The sequence below is a fragment of the Bolinopsis microptera genome, chromosome 2, assembly GCF_026151205.1.
Source record: "Bolinopsis microptera isolate Bmic1 chromosome 2, MBARI_Bmic_1.0, whole genome shotgun sequence".
Classification (NCBI taxonomy): domain Eukaryota; kingdom Metazoa; phylum Ctenophora; class Tentaculata; order Lobata; family Bolinopsidae; genus Bolinopsis; species Bolinopsis microptera.
The window spans coordinates 14,981,987-15,002,735 of record NC_087073.1 but is presented as its reverse complement, the minus strand read 5'-3'; the positions used below and the strand labels follow the sequence as shown (position 1 = coordinate 15,002,735).

General features: G+C 37.5%; 3 protein-coding genes across 5 annotated transcripts; all 3 read left to right on the top strand.

Annotated features, from left to right (window-relative positions):
* The first annotated feature begins 194 nt into the window (after positions 1 to 194).
* Positions 195 to 1,629, top strand: LOC134811080 (origin recognition complex subunit 2-like). The gene has a single exon (XM_063817792.1). The coding sequence runs from the start codon at positions 195 to 197 to the stop codon at positions 1,443 to 1,445; it is 1,251 nt and encodes a 416-aa protein (XP_063673862.1). The 3' UTR covers positions 1,446 to 1,629.
* On the top strand, positions 1,629 to 5,990 carry LOC134811079 (uncharacterized). Of its 2 annotated transcripts, none has more exons than XM_063817790.1 (7): positions 1,629 to 1,940; positions 2,154 to 2,233; positions 2,545 to 2,683; positions 3,270 to 3,424; positions 3,564 to 4,033; positions 4,247 to 4,473; positions 4,666 to 5,990. In XM_063817790.1, exons 1-7 carry the CDS (start codon positions 1,848 to 1,850, stop codon positions 5,725 to 5,727), a joined length of 2,226 nt encoding a protein of 741 aa, XP_063673860.1. In that variant the 5' UTR covers positions 1,629 to 1,847; the 3' UTR covers positions 5,728 to 5,990. The 2 variants fall into 2 exon arrangements, with proteins under 2 accessions (XP_063673860.1, XP_063673861.1); XM_063817791.1 differs by having other exon boundaries at positions 1,799 to 1,940; positions 2,545 to 2,687; positions 4,666 to 5,977.
* A 156-nt stretch (positions 5,991 to 6,146) lies between these two features.
* On the top strand, positions 6,147 to 17,849 carry LOC134811403 (early endosome antigen 1-like). Of its 2 annotated transcripts, XM_063818196.1 has the most exons (20): positions 6,147 to 6,252; positions 6,635 to 6,739; positions 9,755 to 9,874; positions 10,116 to 10,178; positions 10,301 to 10,375; positions 10,665 to 10,810; positions 11,123 to 11,263; positions 11,397 to 11,459; positions 11,575 to 11,700; positions 11,857 to 11,940; positions 12,159 to 13,146; positions 13,283 to 13,498; positions 13,612 to 13,767; positions 14,068 to 14,165; positions 14,735 to 14,822; positions 14,976 to 15,104; positions 15,275 to 15,384; positions 15,643 to 15,792; positions 16,467 to 16,558; positions 17,165 to 17,849. In XM_063818196.1, exons 1-20 carry the CDS (start codon positions 6,211 to 6,213, stop codon positions 17,263 to 17,265), a joined length of 3,093 nt encoding a protein of 1,030 aa, XP_063674266.1. In that variant the 5' UTR covers positions 6,147 to 6,210; the 3' UTR covers positions 17,266 to 17,849. The 2 variants fall into 2 exon arrangements, with proteins under 2 accessions (XP_063674266.1, XP_063674267.1); XM_063818197.1 differs by lacking the exon at positions 10,116 to 10,178 and having other exon boundaries at positions 17,165 to 17,848.
* The last annotated feature ends 2,900 nt before the right edge of the window (positions 17,850 to 20,749 follow it).

Here is a 20,749-nt window from a genome sequence, read left to right as displayed (position 1 = left end):
ATATCAAATTTGTTGAGTATTGAATAAATTTACTACCGTTTTATGCAGTATGATAATGTTTGACGTCATAATTTACCTAACTACTACTCTATATTGTATAACCACAAAACTTTAAATCCGTTGCTTGCCTCTTGAGTCTTGACGTAGTTTGTCTTCATAACATTATCAGGTTGGTACGGTTACATTCTGTACTGATGGCAGAAATGGCTGAAAGCCCCTTAAAATCTCCTAGTCCGGAGAAGCTAAAACGTGACATCTCCACACCATATCTCCTCCGCAAGTTAAAACAAACCAAGTACGCCCACACCATGCCTCTCCAGCAGTTTGACTCGGACGAGTCTTCAGGAGACTCCTCGGACTCTGCTAGTGACAACTCTAGTGATGAGTCTGATGACGCGGAGCTGAGTGTGGGGCAGCGTCGCAAGGTTGAGGAGCTTGATGAGCATGTCTCAAACAAGGAGAATATCGAGTCTTACTTTCACACGAGGCGTGCTGGGAAGACATCCAATAAAACCCTACATGATCTAGCACTGGAGGAGTTGGATCACAATAAGATAACAAAACTGTTATCTAAGATGAAGACAGGGTATGATAAGGAGCAAGCGGCTCTGTTTGCTGAACACACCCAGTCCTTTACACAGTGGTTGATATATCTTACTGAGGGATACAACTTGGTGTGTTACGGTGTGGGATCTAAACGGAAACTCCTCATTCACTTTGCTAAGAAAATGTTGAAGTACGATCATCATGTTGTTATAAACGGGTATTTTCCTAATCTTACAGTTAGAGACATCCTCAACAGTATCTCTAATGATATGCTGGGATGCAGCTCAACTTTCAGATCAACTAATGATCAGCTCAATTACATCAGAAACAGCAGACACAACCAATTGTACCTTCTTATCAATAATATAGACGGTTCTAATCTGAGAAACGATAAAAGTCAGCAAGTGTTAGCAGAGTTATCAGCTATTGAACACGTGCACGTGATCGCTACTATAGATCACATTAACGCACCCCTACTCTGGGACGAACAGAAAGCGAAGCTGTTTAACTGGTTATGGTTTGACTGTACCACATTTGATAAATACTCTGACGAGACTTCTATTGAGACTTCTCTGATGGTAAAACAAACTGGCGCGATAGCTCTGTCATCTATGACGCACGTGCTGCGCTCTCTCACTCCCAATGCACGTGGTATTTTCAAACTTTTGGCAACTTTCCAGCAGGAATCCGGACCCGATTTTCAGGGTATAACATTCCAAGATTTTTACATAAAGTGCCGTGAGAAGTTTCTGGTTAACAGTGATGCTACGTTGCGAACACAGCTAACTGAGTTTAAAGATCACAGATTGATAAAGACACGTCATGTTGATGGGTCCGAGGTTCTTTACATTCCTGTAGAGCCCAAAATCTTACAGCAGTTTTTAGAGTCGGAATTTTGAATTAGTTGCGGTAACCGCATCGCTGAAACTAACATTCTAAGCGATGATTTTAATCATATTTTAATCATTTTTATGAATCTTATATAAGTTTAATATTACAATGTTTTTATGACCTATTTTTAAATATTTAATATTATGCATTTATGCAGTTGTGTACTTGAAATTCACATTATTTATTCAATGACATACTGAAAGTTTCGATGTTTGTTAATTAGGAACAAAATTAGGAAAAATTTTCAAATCAACGAAAAATAAATGAAAGCATTCAGATTTCAGAAGACAAAAGTATTTTATTTTTGTTTGTTTGTGGGGCACCCACTCTACTGCAATACAACAGTTTACCTAAGCAACCAAGTAAGGAGGCTACGTCAAAAGTGTTAAAAGAAGGAGCTGACTGGAGGGATGTCGGGAGTGGGGAGGCTATCAAAACAGCTACTTTACGATAGCAGTACAAGACTACACTTTATCTTAACGCAAACTGTGTCTGTTACTGAGGTATTAATTAACTGCTAATTTATTTAATACTGTTACTTGTTAGAACATATAGGTCTGAGGTCAACAGTTCAGAACTTTTGGGGAGTGATCTTTATCAGCACACATTTCTATCTTCTCTCTTCAATATCTGCATTACAAATCGATATTCGAGCTTTTCATCCAAAATTAAGTACCATATTTTATGTTAGCGTATTGACAAAATCTTATTTCCAGAATACAGTAGACTATTTCGCTGACTCTGATCACGATGGTACACTATGGATTGAAAAAGTTGAATCTATGCTTTACAGACCGTAAGTATTTATGAAACAGTAAAATCTTTAGCAGTCTCAAGATCTTCTTTTGTCTCAATGTCATTTCGCAATCATAATAAAATGTTTCTTTCAATTTATTTTTCTTCTCTTTTTGCAACTCATACAAAATGCTCCACTCAAACAATGACATTTCGCAATCTCATGGTAAACTTGCTTCAACCTGTATTCTAATGATTTTATTTTTTGAAAGTACGGTTACACTGTACACTAAAACCCCGATTTAGCGCGGACGCCTGTACTGCTTTCCCCAAACTCCACAATAAATATTTGTTTTACTGTACATCTTTCAGGTATGACATAGCACGCTGTCTGCAAGAGAGATCTCCCTTCAGGAGTGATATCAAGAGTTTAAGAAACATGCCAATACAGGAAACTAAATATTCGGAGAATTCACCCGGTGCTACCTTATCTTTGGGTGGTCGAATTTCAGTAGGTATCTCATCCTCTGTTCATGTATCCTTGTGTTACGTAATTAATACTAGGAAACGACCGAAATTAGGGTTCAGTTTGGTTAGATTCGTTTCTGTTGAAATTATATTACGCTTCCGTTAAAATCATTCATCAAAATCATTACTTATACTCGTAAAGTCGAATGGCGATCACTATTTAGCCAAGCTGATGCTCACGCAATCTTACTTATTACCTTCAATTAAGTTCACAAAACATGCCATTTTATGGCCGCAAATAAGTTCGGTCAGACAGAAAAAGCGTGGTTCAGACTTCAGTTCCTGTTTCAGTTATTTCCTACTCGATACGCTTTACACATAATAATATATATATATATTATATATTATACAATACATTGCATTGATGTGTTGAAAGAATAACTTTAAGTTCTTCCCTGAGCTTCAACTGTCACTGCTTTTCCCATTTTTGGCAATTCGCCATGTTTACAAGGCAAATACGTATAAAGCCGAGTGAAGCGATACGATTTATCAACACATATAATATAAGAAATATGTAAACATCACATAACACACATAACACATGTTATGTTAATGTTATGTACTCCTAGATTATGAAGCGCCCAGCCTCGTCAACCCCGTCTATAAAGGACATGAAGTTACGGTTCTGTGTGCTTGAAAACTCGGACAAGTTCTCTTTAGCGGCGGTGCTTCATGTGGAATCTCTGAAATGTGGAGATATTGCTTCACGTCTTGGTTTGGCAAGGTTTGTTTTGTAGCTTTCGTCGTTTATTATTAGCTTGATGTTGTTTTGTTAATCGACCAAAACTTTTAATGCATACCATTCTGTGCTGCTTTCGTACTGTGCAGACCGGCAACATTATATTGTCTTATTCTATTTACAGCTACACAGAGTCAGATATCAGTGCAGCGTTCAATGGTATTACGGGTATAGCGTGGTCCCCTCTTCCTACAGCTCCTAGCATTCCTAGCATTCCTTCAATCAACAAACCCTCAAACGATGCTGGTACCACCACGTCCTCCACATCTCCAATATCTCCGACTGTACAAGCTGAGGAAGGTAAAGGTGAAACTCTACCAAGTTTAGAGCAGCTACCATCAGACACAATAGAATACATCGCCAAACTAACCGAGGGGCAGAGCTCTGCGGAGGAGAACATCTGGAAACTGCTGAGAAAGAAACGCATTACTGCGAGCATGTTTGGAATGGTTCTCAAGGCTATTGATGGGAAGAGGTATCCGGATTATCTGTTTAAAAATCTGCTGAACAAGTATGATTTATCTCATGTTGCTGCAATCAAGTGGGGTAATGACAATGAAGATAATGCTAAGCTTGCTTACGAAAAATTTACAGGTAATTACTACTCATTTAAGTAGTAACTTTTGTAACTCAGCACTGTTATTCAAATCAAAGCTAGTGTTATGTGTTCGAATGACTTACAATTTTATAGTAAGTTGTTGAATTATTTTATGAAACTTACGTTTTAGTTTAAAAGAATCATAAACTTTCTTCCATTATATCATGATAAAATAAAGGTGTTAATTTGTACAAAAACCATTTCCCCAGGAGTAAAAGTAGAGTCAAGTGGGTTGTGGTTACACTCCAGTGGTATCCTGGGAGCCTCCCCAGACGGGCTCCTCCCTGATGGTATAGGGCTGGTAGAGTTCAAGTGTCCTTATACTCTGAGAGAGATGAGGGTAGAGGACGCTATAGGGACTGTTCCTCGCTTTTATATCAAGAGAAGGGACGATGGAACTGTTTATTTGGATCCTAAACATCCTTATTATCACCAGGTTTGAGACTTTTATAAAACTATAGAAGTTTAGCTCTGCCAATTAATTTGTCAAATTGATATTATAAGTCAAATAATGGCGCGAATTTGTTCATATTACGCACAAAAAAAGCTGCAACTGATATAACAAATGTGCTTTCTAATGCAGTATCCCAAACCATAATATTACCTCACCACACTCCACTACCCCCAGATACAAGGAATGCTTTACATAATAGGGAGAGAGTACTGTGACTTCTGTGTGTGGAGTCCAGTGTCTGAGCCCTACATCCTGCGTATAGACAAGGACCCTGCTTGGGAAGAGTCACTCTCCAAACTCATTACCTTCTACTTCAAACAGTTCCTGCCCCGAATAACAGGTAATCCAGATGAAGAGTGTGTTTATGAGGAGTATCTTATCATGGTGTCTAATATTGATAAGATAATGGAGGATTCCAAGCAGAAGAGAGAGGAGAGGAGGATGAGGAAAGGTGTGGTTAGTGAAGAGCCCGGGTGTTATGATTCCTCTGTGATAAGAGATCTACCCGAGATGAACCAGGATGACATTGTGAAAGTGGCTGCTCTGACCTCGTCCCCGTTTGAACATTTCCACTCTAAGCTGTGGTTCACAATTAGAGAGCACAGGTTAACTTCCAGCTCTTTTCACAAAGTGTTATCAGCTGTAAGTAGGGACTCTTACGCTGCCTCCCTCTACAAATCAATAATGGACGAGTATTACATGGTGAACACTAACATAGCCAAACTAACCCGGGTAAATACAGTTAAAGCTATCGAGAAGTATGAGGGGGAGAAGTCAGTGACGGTGTTGCCCAGTGGATTGTGGTTAGATCCAAGTGGTATTTTAGGAGCAAGTGTTAAGGGGCTCTTACCTGACGGTAGAGGGATTATTGATGTGAGATGTTTGTACAAATACAAGAACGTGTCTAATATCAGGGAGATTGTAGCTCTTAACGACCCTAATTTCTACCTGGAGGAATCAGAGTCAGGGCAGCTTGTTCTGAAGAAATCTCACAGAGTTTACTCTAAGATTCAGGGTGCGCTGTATTTCTCTGGGAGATCGTATTGTGACACGATAACCTGGACTCAGGATCTATCCCACGTGACCAGAGTGGAGCTGGATCCTGATTGGCAGAGGAATCTGGTGGTTTTGAGACAGTTCTACGTGGACAAACTCTTTCCTAGGTTGTGTGATAAGTGGGGTTATGATAATGTGATCAAGGATCTGAGGACTTTGGCACCGAGAAGTGAGGGATAGTTGATGTCATGCTTGCATATATCAAGTTGTTTTTAAAGTTATAACTTTTTATTATTTATTTTGGCGATCTCTACCAAGTTTATTTTTCAGGGATCAAATTTTATCGACCGCGGTATTTATTTTGATCGGTTTTTAAACTTTTTTATTTCTTTTCTCATTTAAATTCAATTTTAAACTTGAATAATGATGATATCATATTTGTATACTTGTACGATGTATTCTTAATAACGAATCAATCACAACAATTTTATAAAACCTGGTTTAAAAATGTAAGAATTGATCCAATGTAAAATGTATGTCATCTCACAATTAATCACTGTTTATGAAAAGTGCTGTCCAGAAACCGACCAGTGCTAACTTTGTAACCTAATATTTTACTGGGTATCTATATATTTATCTTAGTATTAACGTCTCCACAACAGTAGCCTGGTATGCTAGAGGAGCTCAGAAAGGAGGTGACTGGTGGTACCAGAAGATATAATCATGTTTAACAAGTTCCTAAACCGATCTCGAACCAACCAGCAGGTATGTAATGAAAAGTTCCCAGTTTCTACTAGAACTCTGGGTACTTCTGAAGGGTTTGCTGTAGGGTTTGGTTAAGTACGTATTTTAGAGAGATCTCTTAATTTTATCATGAACATTACAACAATTTACGAAATCGGAGTCCCGTTCAAGGAATTTGCTGCTGCCGTGACTTTAGTTTTGAGTTCAACTTTTGTAATTTGTAATGTTTTGTAAAGTTTGTGAAAGAGTATTATTCTCTCCGAATCTGATCAGAAAAAATAATCGAAAATTATGAGATCCGGTCTCGTTGGAAGGATGAAAATAAAACTGCATAATATTCAAAATAACTAACATACCGACTGGTACAGAATGTAGGTGTGGCACGTAAACCACTTTGTTTCAGGAGGAAAAACAAGGTTTTATCTGTCCGGAATGTAGACGAGACTTCTCATCTATAGACGATCTCAGCGACCATCACATTAAAGCTCACCCTCCTGCTGATTATCATGTAAGAACTATGAAACATTTTTGTTATGTGTTACAATTAATTAATTATGTATTATAATTTTGGGATAAAGTGTGCAGGGTAATATGACGACCTAATAGTGTGTTAAGGTAAATATTATATCATACCGGAGGTGGTGTTAGTTCAATAATCACAAGAACGAATTTGACTAGTGAGTCGGATTATTGTCCTAATTTCGCACTAAAAATGAGTGATATTATTTATCGTACAATGTAAACCTGCCTAAAAACTGAAGATTAGTGAAAATAACGGCACTGCTACTAAAAACACTGAAGTTGCGTACTAAATCAGTAAACACATTCCATAAACACTGCAGTAATGGAATAATATATAAAAGTTTTCAAAATCCAAAATGGAATAATTGTTTCAACCGAGCCCTATCGGAAGGAACAATTATTACATAATATGGTTTGTTCCTAACCTAGTTCACTTTAAGTTGACATTAAACTGAGTTTAGTAATCTAAATTTTGAATTTGGGTTTTTTTCTGTACAGAAATTTAAATCAAACAAAAATGAAGCAAGAAGAGGGTCTGCTTTGAAAAGTTATATCTCCATCTTGACAAATCACTGCAGCGGTCTTGTCTTTCTTGATGTGTTTACGTGGACAGCGGTAGATCATTTCTTTACCATGCTCCGCTGGTAATTCCACTTCGATCTTCAACTGAGGATCCAGATTGAGGCAATTTTCAGAACATGTTGCAGATCCAGCATCACTGAATTTTCCTGCTTCACATTTAGAACATGTTGCAGATCCAGCATCACTGAATTTTCCTGCTTCACATTCAGAACATGTTGCAGATCCAGCATCACTGTATTTTCCTGCTTCACATTCAGAACATGTTGCAGATCCAGCATCACTGTATTTTCCTGCTTCACATTCAGAACATGTTGCAGTTCCAGAATCACTGTATTTTCCTGCTTCACATTCAGAACATGTTGCAGATCCAGCAGCACTGTATTTTCCTGCTTCACATTCAGAACATGTTGCAGATCCAGCAACACTGTATTTTCCTGCTTCACATTCAGAACATGTTGCAGATCCAGCAACACTGTATTTTCCTGCTTCACATTCAGAACATGTTGCAGATCCAGCAACACTGTATTTTCCTGCTTCACATTCAGAACATGTTGCAGATCCAGTATCACTGTATTTTCCTGCTTCACATTCAGAACATGTTGCAGATCCAGTATCACTGTATTTTCCTGCTTCACATTCAGAACATGTTGCAGATCCAGCATCACTGTATTTTCCTGCTTGACACTCATAACATTCGGTGTTTCGTCCTGTTTCATCATTGAAAGTTCCGGCGTGGCATTCTGTACAGTGCTTTGTTGTAGAGTCCATATAACTCCCAGGAGCACAATCTGTAGAAAAATTGTGAGTTTTGCATTATCACTGTTTCGACCCGCTAGTGTTTTCGCATACTATTATTATTATAACCCATGGAGAAACTTAAATTTTTTGGCAGGATTCTCCGTTGAATAATAATTGAAATATATCCTAAACGACTGATCTGTGCAAATCACCTTCTTTCCTGATAACCGCGATCTCTCTCCCATTAAGCCCCGTAGATCCATCACTAACATCACTCATTTCTAACTTCACTCTGTCTCCGTATTTACAGCCGGATATATAAGGGAGGTTGTCAGACGAAACTCCTTCTTCGTACACTGTGAGGGTGAATTGGGAACAGAATGTACCCCCACAGGTACTACAGTCAGCATCAGAGCAGATGAAAGTGAGCATAGTGTTGCCATCCTGGCCATACCTTATCACGTGTCCAACACACTGCACCTGAATTAGAGTTAACTCTAACCAGATCTTACCGTCAGGACCAGCGACTGTTCTAGAGTACCTAGGTAGCAAAGTCTAGGTCTATTGCATTCACAGCAGCAAACTCTTCCTCGTTATCTTCGCTAGTACGGGACTGTTCAGCACTGACTGGTACTGTCTCACCAGATAGTCTCTGTCTTGACGCTGAAATATCAGGAAATAATTAGAAATAAAATATTTAGTATCGCATGATATAATTTTAAAATCATCACAGATTCCCGAATAACGTAAAACTAACCACAGTGAAGTAGAGGGATACAGAGAAGTGCCAGTAATCGAAACATTGACTTTGTCATTGTGTCTAGATAGGAAAAAAGTTTCAAATATTCATTCACCATTTCGTTAGTATAGGTTTAGGTTGATTTTGTTTGTATATCAGCTAAACATAAAAACACAGTTATATATAAACAGTATCCTATAAAGTGGTAAGTGTCGAGAAAAGGAGCTAGGTATTGATTGTAAGGACTATTAAAGAAAAGAGACTTCGCAGATCACAATAAACTGACATAATTTAATAAGATAGTGTGAGTATTGGAATTGTTGGTTAATAAGAACGGTGCGGCTATCAAGTGATCAGTGGTTAGGAAATAACGTTAGAAGTTAGATGAATAGGAAGCTTCCAGAACTCCTCGACAAACGAATAGAGAACTAGAGAGTCCAAGTGAGCTAGGTAAAGTGAGCCAGGTAAAGAGAGCGTCTCTGGGTTTCCTGAGTGATAAGTAGCAGTCTCATTGTTCTGATGGAGATTATCTCATTAAAGGGAACAAGTGGACATCTAACCGACTCCCGAGGAACAAATACATAATGTATAAAGCAGGAGGTTGTTAATAAAGTGAAATACAATATAGCGAGAGCAGGAGTTTTATTAAAGGATTTGGGGGCGAAGGCAGCTCTTTGTGTTCTTTATACGCAGCATGCGAGGCGCTGAGGGTTTTGACTTTTGAGGTACCCACCGCGCTTTGTTAATGAGATAGCTAGGGACACAATGGGTCTGTAATTTACATAATGAGGTAGAACAATATCACTGTACTAGCCACACAGTGCTTTCAGAGGGCAATTAGCAGTGAGTTGGGCAGGGAGTTTATCTTTCAGTTCAAACTTCTAAACAGCAAAACGTTTCTTACCAATATTCATGTAATGACTTTATCACATGCGTACTCAGGAGAGCTTTGGAGCCGGCTCAGTTGAGGAGGACAGAGGAGCGAGCGTTCAGTTCAATGGATCAGAGAAAACCTCAGCTAGACTGAAGGAGGATATAGATGATTTGGGTATCTCTCTACAGGTGTGTTGTTCTTGTTTGTTTATCTAATTCAATGTTAAGTTTGATTGGTTAGTTAAGTAAACAATTAGTTTCCATTCGATTGCTTTGATTTGTTGATTAGTGATCTCATGCTAATGCTGACAATTTTAAATGGCTGTTTAAAGGGCTGTAAATTCAATGAAAAAGGTATTTGAAATAAGACTGATTTGCTCGTTTCAATCTTGATCGATGTTCGTGTGAATGTATGTAAACTACATGTCAGGAAGAGAGTTGGTACTCAGCTGAACTTCAGAAAGAGTTAAAACGAGTAGAGGAAGAAAACGAGGTACAGATTATGTATTTAAATAATTATTAAATATATTGGTTTTAAATCTATTGTCAAGTACCAACCTCTTCTTAATGACTTAATTAGTTGCTAATTAAATCTATAATACCCGCACTCTGCAGGCTCTGAAAGCAAGCATTAGCTCCAGAAGTGGAAACTCTCAGTTTGATGTGGTCAGCAAGAAAGCTGCAGACTTGGTAGGTGGCCTGTTGTGATCATGTCTGGTGAATTCTTTTATTGAGTAGTGTAGTGTTTTAAAATACCCAAGTATGTATGTATTACGATGATATTGAATTACTAAAATCATCCAATTCTTACTGTAAAGTGTAACTTTGTTGGTAAGAAGGCTGAGGAGAGTTGATATGATAATAGTTGGGAGGTGGCAAATGTTTGTAATCCAGTGGCAGCGATTTAAAGCTTCTATATGCACAAAAACAGCCAACACTGTTACACAGCATTCAAGTAATTTAAAAAAGTGCCCCTCAGGCAGTTTTAGTGGCCCAAGTAAGTTCAGAGCTTGATGAGGAGAGGAGCAAATCTAGTTCACTAGAGTTCCATGTAGCTAACTTGCAGAAGACTAACGAGGAATTATGTGAGAATCAGATGACATTACAAACTAGACTTGTTCAGAGGTAATCTGCTTATCTGGAGGTTTCCTTAGATTTTGGGATTAAATGAAGTAATTACATTTTCTTCCTTTTTATTTTGTTTTTATAATTTCATTTTGTTTTATAATTATAGCATATTCGTTTACATTAGGTTTTCATATTCGTTTACATTAGGTTTTCATATTTTTCCACTGCCGTGACTACCTGTGGCAGTTGGACGTCTTTCTCTTTATAATTTTGTTTACTTAAACCACAGGAATTATCTTTTGCAGTCCTCTTAAAATCTTAGAAAACGCATTTAGATCGAAATATTCAGTTATTTTTAAACCCATCCAGCACTTCAAATGACGATGTAGACGTATTAAAACAGCAGCTGGCAAAGTGCCAAGTTCAGATCGACTCTATTCTAGCTCTTGGTGAAAAGGAAACTGATACACTGAAAGAGAAGATCAGCGACCATCTCAGTGATAAGACTAAGTAGGTTCCTCTAAATGTACTAAACATCAGGACATACATTGATACCATGAAATACCTAGTACATGATTCAGACATTCTAATTACTAATTTACACAAGTGACACGTACCAACTAAATAATGTATAAATTACCAGGATGGAGGATAAGCTTGCACAGAAAGAGGCAGCCCTTGATACCGCTCATAACGAAAACAAAACGTACGTGTATCTTAGTTTCCTGTTTTTCTGATTGTCCCCTGGTAATTAATGTTAACGGAATACTGATTGTATTATTTTAATGATACGTCACTCAATCCTGATTCATTAAATCCAGGTTGTCGTCGGATATATCACAGTTACAAAACGCAGTAGACAAGGAGAAACTAGCCCAAACCCTACAAGATACACAAATGAAGCAGTTCACTGCAAGGATAGCTGAGCTGGAATCTCTTTGTTCTACGTAAGTACCGATATTGTAATACATTCCAGAATGTTTTCATTTCTGGACTTATCGGACCGATTTTAAAAACTAAGATATTTTTCTTGCCGATACGAACCGAAAACGCTCAAGTGTAGACATTATCCAAAGGATTGAGCGGTTATGTTAATTTTTCAGTTACACTGATGATATAAGAAGGAAGGAAGACGAAAAGAATTCACTGTTCGAAAGACTGAACGGATTCAATTCTACTCTGTCACAGTAAGTAATAAGTATGGACTATAAACATTGACAGCGCGCGCGGTCGCCAAACTGCTTTTTGAAATCAAGTCAGTAGTTAAGTCACGAGCGTATATGCGTCCCTTCGCCTGTTTCTGTTAACAAAATTGTTGTTGTTTGAAAGTTCAACTTCCATTCTTCTAAAACTATTTACGGAGTCTTTTGCTTTCCTTCATTTCGTGAGGTATCAACTCTTTCAGGATGAATAATCAGATCGGTAAAGATGACGAGGAAAAGAGCAGCGAAATGAAGCAGCTTGCAGCAAATTTTACAGAATTCCAATCTTCTCTGCAGGAAAAAGAAAGCAGAAACGCCGAACTGTCCACTGAATTAAACTCAATCCGAGCAGAACTATCAAACACTAAACAAGAGTATGTTCAGTTGGAGTCACAGCTCGTTGCAGCTCACCAAAACAGCAACTTTTTGTCTGAGAGGATTAGCAAACTTGAGATTGACAATCTTACCAAAAACGTGATGACCCAAGAACAATCCGGTAAAATTGTTGGACTGAGCAAAACTTTGGAAGATAGGGACAATAATTTGTCGTCTTTAGAAAAGAGAAACGCTGAACTTCAACAAACAAGTGAGAATTTGGCTGAAGAGCGAGACCGTCTATCTGATGAAGCAAATGAACAGGACCAAACAATCAATCAGTTGAAAGGGAAGGTTGCTGAGCTAGAGAAATTAGTTGAGGAAACTGAGCAAGAGACCACTGAACGATACAAGAAACAGTGTAATGAAACTTATCAACTCGACTCTAAGCTGACTAGTTTAAGAAATGATTTTTCTGAAATTTCTCTCAGCAATGAGAAACTTAAGGAAGAAAAGGCATCTCTTTTAGCTAAAGAGGGTCAAATGGAAACAAATATTGAAGAGTTGAGTCTGAGTGCTTCTGAAAAGGAGGTTCTTCTCAAATCTCAGTTTGACGAATATTCTTTGGTTAAGAATAGTCTTGAGGTCGTAACCTCTGAAAAGTCTACACTCGAAGAAAGCATTAAATCGGTCGAGGAACAACTTGAGGTTTCCAGCAGTTGTGTCCGAGATTTGAACACTCGAATTGAGAAAAAGGATGAGATGCTTCTTGCATTGAACAAAAAAGTACAAAAACTGGAGGCTGACATCGCCAAACCTTGTACAATGTGCTTGAATTATGAGAGCAGAATCAACAAATCCCATTCTAAAATACAGGTTGAATATATACTGTTTTTAAGTAAGATACAGTTAACTACGACTTAGCTTGATTTTAAATATCTAAATGAGTTATAAATGCTTTTAAGGTTTGTTTATCGATTGAATAACTCACTAGACCAGTTTTAAATTTCAGGAGCTTGAAACTGAAACTGAAGCCCAGAAAACTAAAATATCCGAACTTGAAGGGGAATTGGCCGAATATCAAGAAAGTGTCGAGAGTAACTCTGAAAAGCTCCTACATCTAGAGTACAACTTGGAGAGGGAGAAGGAGAACGCAATGAACACAGAGGCTATGCTAAAAGCAACTAGGACACAACTTCAGGACAGCAATGATCTGCTTGGAGGAAAGGTAATTTACTTCAATTCAGGTTCCAAAATAGAACAAGTCAAATCATTTCCCTTCCGATAAATCCTGGATTTTTTGTTTATTGTTTTAAATCATAAAAGGATTAATATTGACAGGTTAAAATGCTGGAGAGTCACCTACAAGAAGCCAGTAATAAAGCTTCATCAGCTGAAAATGCCAACACCGAGCTTACAAAAATGAAAATCCGTCTTGAACAGGAACTAAATGAGACGGAGCATGCTCTTAAGGAGGGTTCTGAGATGCATTCCAAGGTAATATCATCAGATTATCGGAGTACTATAATATATTATATTCTGTCGTATATATAGAGTACTATATATTTCATTATATATCACATTTTTGATGAAATTCAGATAAAAGAACCGTGAACTTTAATTTTGTCAAAAATCACGAGAGTGAAAAAAAGTTTACACTCTCTTCAAAACACCCTGTATAATGTACAGGGTATATGTATTTGTTAATTAGGCACAGCTCAAACATCGGTTAAAAATCATTGAAATATAAATTGACAGGCGGTCACTTAATTTAACAGTTATTTATGTTCCTGTCAGGAGCTAGAAGATTTGAACAGTAAGAATGCTCTTCTCATTTCGCACAAGATGAAACTTCACGAGGATGTTCAGCAGCTTTCTGATGATTTGGAGCACGCGTTAGTTTCTATTAAACCTTCCTTTAGTTTTGTAATTAAAATTTAACAACGTCTACAATTAATTAAGTGGCTAATTAAATAAATTAAGGAACTTGTGAGAAAGATTGCTTGAATAAAAGCCTAAAACTCTAAAATGAGAAATAATTTTGTTACATACGTGGTTTTCAAATTTCTCTTTGAATGTTCTAGAAGCAATAGAACATTTTAACTCACTCTCCGTCTCTCCTGGTCGGGACATTTGCCAATTTCGTGTCGATCAACATTTTTCTTTTGATAGTAGACTGATTATTATCAGGCAAAATTTAATTTGACAGATCAGAAACTGAACGTTTTATTGTTAAAGTTTAATCGCACGAAAACAAAAATTGTTGGAATGTTTACTGATGAGTATGAGCGTACAACGCACTGATTCAAACATATGAAATAAATAAATACGTATTTACCCCTTTGCGGCCACATACTTCCCATCCCACCTCAGAACTTAAGCTTTTTAACTCCGTAATTCTACATAAATAACTTGGCACAGTTGCCCCATACCTGAATAGTTGTTCATACCTATAACGTACCAGGGCTGCGCAGTTAGGAGTGCTGAGAGAGCAACTTAATGAGGCAAATACAGAGATGGAAACATTGTCAGATTCTCACCGAGAGGAATTGGTGAGATTTTTGCTTTTTATTAAAAAATCTTATTTGCTATCCAATCGTTCTGCCGGTATAGCCAACTCTTCCCACGAATAGTTGACATTCTACATGAGCTAAAATAATGTTATCAAGTCTGGTCGTACTAATCCCGGTCTCATGATCCTCTAGAAAAAGGCAGAGTCCAGGATAGACAGTCTGTCAGACCAACTCCTTCACTCCAGCAAGTCTCATGAGATTGAGATGGAGAAACTAGATAACGAACTGAGTAGCTTTAGACAAAAACTACGAGATTCTCAGGTTCAATTGTAGCTCGTATTTGAGGTTTCGTTTATAATGTCGGGAATGTTAAATATTATGACAAATAAAATTGTGAGGTTCATTTTTAATTTCCTTTTCAGTTCGTCATAATCAGTGACACGGTATCTATCGACGCCCACTTGATAAAATTTAACTTAACATTATTGAAGGGAGTGGTCGAGGAATTGAACAAAGAGAATGAAAGATTGTACGGTAAAGTTAACATCACTGAAGTTACAATCGAGAATCTAATGGACGAAAGAAAGCTCCTTCAAAAGAGGTACTGCTTATAAACCAGTGTAAAATAAATATATAATGTTCTGGATAATACATATAAAACTGGTGTATCAGGGTATACCAGCGCTAGTCACGTTTGCGTGTTTATATCTGTAGTTTTACTACCACAAATTGGGTTCCTGCCCAAATTTTGCAAACGAGCGAAGCTGTTCGTCAGTTTGTACACTGTACAGGGTCCATAATTGCACAAAATAGCGTGAAAATCCCAGAACTCCTTGGCATGAATAATTTAATTCTGCAGCGTTCTAGAGTCGGAGGAAAGAAACCACGTGATCGCACAAGAAAATACGAAGCTGATCAGCGACCTGGAGAAAACACAGACAACTCTTAACGAGATAGCTCAGGAACACTCCCACCTTCTCTACACTCAAGCCAGGAAGCAAAATAGAAAGTAAGATACTACTGATATATATGTGTCAATATGTTCATTATATGCAAGCCTCTTGATTTATATATATATATACTACTGATCAGTAGATTACTACTGATCATCAAGTTTTGTTTTTGGTTTGATTTAGTTTGGAGTCACATTCATTAGCTCAACATCAGTGATATTATGGTGATTAGGCAATCGATTATTAATTTTGCAAGTTCTTCCCGGCCTATTATATCGACTGGACAAGTAAAACAAAACGAAACATAAAAATTAATGTAAATCCCTTTTACAACAGCTTTATCGTATTCCAAAACTGAATACGTCATTTTTTTTCCTCTTTATTTTTATGGAGAATGAAGTTTACCGTAACGATCACTGATCAGCGATAGAAATGAAAATAAAAGTAATAAATTTTAAAACTGGCACATCAATCTCGGCCATTTGTAGTTAATGAAGTTAAAATCATAAATTGTCATCTAATTCTGAACAGATAAAGTAACACAAAAGCACAAATCATTTAATCGTAATCAAAATTCTATACTTTACTCATGTTATTGGTATTATAGAACAAATCGCGGACATTTTTGTACAACCCGGTAAATCCGTAAATGATACGAAAATTATGAATTAACAGCGCAATAATAATATTTTTAAAAGTTAATTATTTGTTTAATACATTTTTCTACCAGGTGGGAGAACGACGAGGAGGTAACTAGCTGCAAGTCGTGCTACAAAGAGTTCGGGGTGTCATTACGTAAACATCACTGTAGGAACTGTGGAGGTGAGTAACACTATTTTATTCCAGTTATTATTGTACTTTTTGTGAGTACAAGAATTACATTACAGTTATTAGTGTACTTTTTGTGAGTATTGTAGACGGTGAGTACAAAATGGCAGTTCAGTTATTATTCCACTAGATATTTTAACTGTGATAACTGCTCGAATCATAACATATTTTCCACTAGGTATTTACTGTGACCACTGCTCGAATCATAACATATTTTCCACTTGGTATTTACTGTGATCACTGCTCGAATCATAACATATTTTTCGCTAGGTATTTACTGTGACCACTGCTCGAATCATAACATATTTTCCACTAGGTATTTACTGTGATAACTGCTCGAATCATAACATATTTTCCACTAGGTATTTGAACTGTGATAACTGCTCGAATCATAAGTAAAACATATTTTCCACTAGGTATTGACTGTGACCACTGCTCGAATCATAACATATTTTTCGCTAGGTATTTACTGTGACCACTGCTCGAATCATAACGTATTTTCCACTTGGTATTTACTGTGATCACTGCTCGAATCATAACATATTTTTCGCTAGGTATTTACTGTGACCATTGCTCGAATCATAACATATTTTCCACTAGGTATTTACTGTGACCACTGCTCGAGATTCCGCAGCTCTACTCCTTCCAGTAAGAAAGAACTGAGAGTGTGTGGTCCATGCAACAAAGAACTCAACCCTTGAACTCTATAAATGTTACGTGTCTTAACCGCTTGTATTTACCACGTCTTTATCACGTGTCTTAAATACCACGTGTGTATACCACGTGTGTTTACGACTATGGGAATAAAACAAATTGTGCTGAAAGCCGCTTTCTGAATAAATTAGTTCTCAATTGTTTCTACTATATGGCATAGTTTCTTTAATATCATGTCACAAAGAAAATAATCAAATTGTTGTCTTATTTTGATTGTTATTATAAGTATTTTATGTTTGTAAAAGATTTTTCAGTTTTGTTGTGTGATACTGATTACGTTAAACACCAAAAGAATGTTGGTAGATATTGTGATGAGGGAGCAGTTCATCATGTTTTTACGGTTTGAAACGGCCTCAAGATTATGAAGATTACTTAAGTGTTAAGATAACTTTTTCTCTCCCCAAAATATGTGTAAATTCGCCAAATTTATTAAAGTGCACATGATTGTTGTCTCAAACTCATTTACTTTTTAAACAATGCTTGAATTTTGGTAAAGAGTCTGAGATATCTGAGATAGCGGCTATTATTAATTTAGTTGTCATATATCCAATTTCTATCAAACATCAAAGTGCAAAGATGAAAGTAAAACTGGTTTTTATTTGTTATTGTATGCAATCAGGACACTGTCAGAACTCTATTATGTATTAAATTATGTGCGTTCGTCGAGGGAACCAAATCGGCGAATTATAAAATTAAAAGGTGTATATCTGATATCACTTATCTAGCTGTATTTGTCATACGTTGTATGACCCGCCGCGCACGAAGTGCGCGGCTCCCCCTGTAGCGTCGAAGTGAAGCGACCGTGGGGGTCACCACGTGATACAAAGCTGTATCACTACCATTTATTGTCATTCACTTAATAAAATTCATTAATTGCATTGTCGCATTCATTTAGTAAAATGAAAAAGCGTTTCAAGTTTTAGCTTTCCGCGACCTAAATTTTACTGTTTTGATTACATTTTTGAATGACCATGTCCATGTCACATGTCTAATTGCTAATAAAGACACTGAGGAATGATGATGACACAAAATTGATTTGTACGTTTATAACCTACCAAGACACGCGCCGAGTTGGACTCGTAGCGGACAGTCCGCTAATTATAATGTAACAAATATTTTACGAGTATCACCTTAAGCACCTGTTAAGAATTAATTTACGATGTCAATCTTGACCATTGTTAATGGTCTGGCCGGCGCGCGCTACTTCGTAGCATTTGCCATCGGGCTACTTCGAAGAAATTTAGACGAATAACATTCGTCAATGTCAATCCTTTGCATGGCCCAGTGGTGGATTTTGCCGATCTACTACATGATTGCGAGAAGCATTATTTAATTGTTAATGCCAAATGCGCAACGCAGCCCGTGGTATAGTAGTGCATCGCGCTACAAGCACAAAACACGATTGAGGTACTCACGTCTCACTGCAGTTCTATTTTAAAATTGACCATTGTTAATGATCTGGCCCGGCGCGCGCTACTTCGTAGCACTTGCCGTCGGGCCATTTCGAGAAGAAAGCGGCGCGCGCTACTTCGAAGAAATTTAGACGAGTAACATCCGTCAATTTTTAAAAAAAGCTTAACGATATTAACGGAAAATCATCAAAATATGATAAAGAGATTTTGGAAGATTTTGAAGAGCAGCTTTTCTGAGTGAGAACCACCTAGACTGCAAGCAAAAGAGAAAGAAGCCTCAAAAAATTGGCTCTCGACACTATACTACCGCTGAAGGACCTTAACTATGTTTTAAACATGCAGGAGTTCCAAAACAGCATACGCCTACGGCATGGTTGGAAGATCCAATTAGTGCCTTATATATATATATATATTATTTAATTGTTAATCTAAAGAAAAACAAATTTATTTAAAAAATTTTTGTCTACCACAAAACAATCAATATAATGTTTTACCTGAGGACCCCAGGCTATTATGTTCATTAACATATAGATTTGGCGGAATGACAGGCTGAGCGCGGCCCAGTAATATAATGTTATATTCATATGAAATGAAATAAAATGAAATAATAAGCATTTATGTCCCGCTTATCAACAACCAATATTATTAAAAATAAAAATTGCCGACTTCAAATGCGGCTGGCGTGGTGACAAAAATGATAATTTAAACTCCAGAATGCATGTATTTTCCCAGTAAATGTAAAGTGTAAGAGTTCATATAAAATGGCCAAAAATATATATAATATCTATTTTATCAAATAAGAAATAAACTATTATATCTTACTCATCTATCTCTGATCTTACAAATTTTACCAGTCCTGATAAAATAACGTTTATTAGGATTTTCCGTGAACCTTCTTCTTCAAATCTAGAACCAACTGTCTATGTACTGCACGCTCCTCCGGCGACCGATCCGGTGAAACAAAGACAGTTTTGAAACACTGAGACAGTCTGAGTTCTTTAGCTTTGATCAGTATCTGATGAACGGTGCTAGAGCTTCCAAATGATGCTTTGACAGCTCTATGTTTTTCAGCAGCTTTACAGCTTTATTCCCAATTCGAGCAGCTTCAAAGCGTGGCTTCTCTGCCATTTGTTCAAACACATCGCAAATTTTATCGCCAAGTTTCTCTCCTGCATCCTCCTTGAGACCAAAAATCAACACATTTCTGCTGCGATCCTCTTCAGCTACCAGATTCTGAACTACTTTCTTAAAGTTCTCTGCAGTGAAAGTGGAGGCAGCACTGTGGGAATGTTTTGACACAGTAGCACTGTAAGACTTAATTTCAGCTTGAACAGTATTTTCTACAGCGGTTTTAACAGTTCTCTGGACTGTATCCAGTGGCGTAGCGAAGAGCCCCGCTGACCCCGCTGTGCGGGGGGGGGGGGGGGGGGGGGCATCTTAGGGGGACGCCAAATTGTCGTTGGACTTTGGGACAATTTCGAAAACTTAACTAAAGTACTAGCAAAACTGCGCGTTTTGCTCTGATACACACTTTTTTAGAGATTTTACTACACGCACACAGCCACACATTGTTGAGAAATCCTTAGGTGCGGCTGTAAGCGCCGCGCGCTGGGTCTATTCAATTGTAATCTTACAATTACATGTCACATTTATTAATTACTTGAAATTGTTGTTCTCTTACTAGAGCCAAAATTTCAGAAGCAGAATAATTTTTAGGGAAATGTAAAGGTGCTTGCAGAAATGTAAACAGTGTCTACCATGCCCTTTATATTATTGTAAACTAGGTGGATACATTTCCATGCACCACAATGCCATAAGAGACACAGCTGCTTTATTCCTCTGAGAAGCAAAGTGTTAAGACGTAAGGATAGAACCAGCACCCCTGACAGTCCAACCAAGCTCATTCTTAAGGAAGACCAACACCCGGATGAAGCCCGTTTTGATGTTGCAGCTGTCGGACTGTATGCACCCTTTGAAAAAACATTCTTTGACATCAGGGTCACACATCCTAACTGCAACACAAATGCGTTTAAGCCGCTTGATAAGATCTATAGAGATC

Bases quoted from the DNA above. Each gene is read 5' to 3' on its own strand.
- LOC134811079 (XM_063817790.1), top strand. From the start codon at position 1,848: ATGTCGGGAGTGGGGAGGCTATCAAAACAGCTACTTTACGATAGCAGT. The intron at 2,234-2,544 runs GTAAGTATTTAT...TACATCTTTCAG, and splicing joins GAATCTATGCTTTACAGACC to GTATGACATAGCACGCTGTC. The intron at 3,425-3,563 runs GTTTGTTTTGTA...TTCTATTTACAG, and splicing joins TCACGTCTTGGTTTGGCAAG to CTACACAGAGTCAGATATCA.
- LOC134811403 (XM_063818196.1), top strand. From the start codon at position 6,211: ATGTTTAACAAGTTCCTAAACCGATCTCGAACCAACCAGCAG. The intron at 10,376-10,664 runs GTAGGTGGCCTG...AGTGCCCCTCAG, and splicing joins GCAAGAAAGCTGCAGACTTG to GCAGTTTTAGTGGCCCAAGT. The intron at 13,147-13,282 runs GTTGAATATATA...TTTAAATTTCAG, and splicing joins AATCCCATTCTAAAATACAG to GAGCTTGAAACTGAAACTGA.
- LOC134811080 (XM_063817792.1), top strand. From the start codon at position 195: ATGGCAGAAATGGCTGAAAGCCCCTTAAAATCTCCTAGTCCGGAGAAG.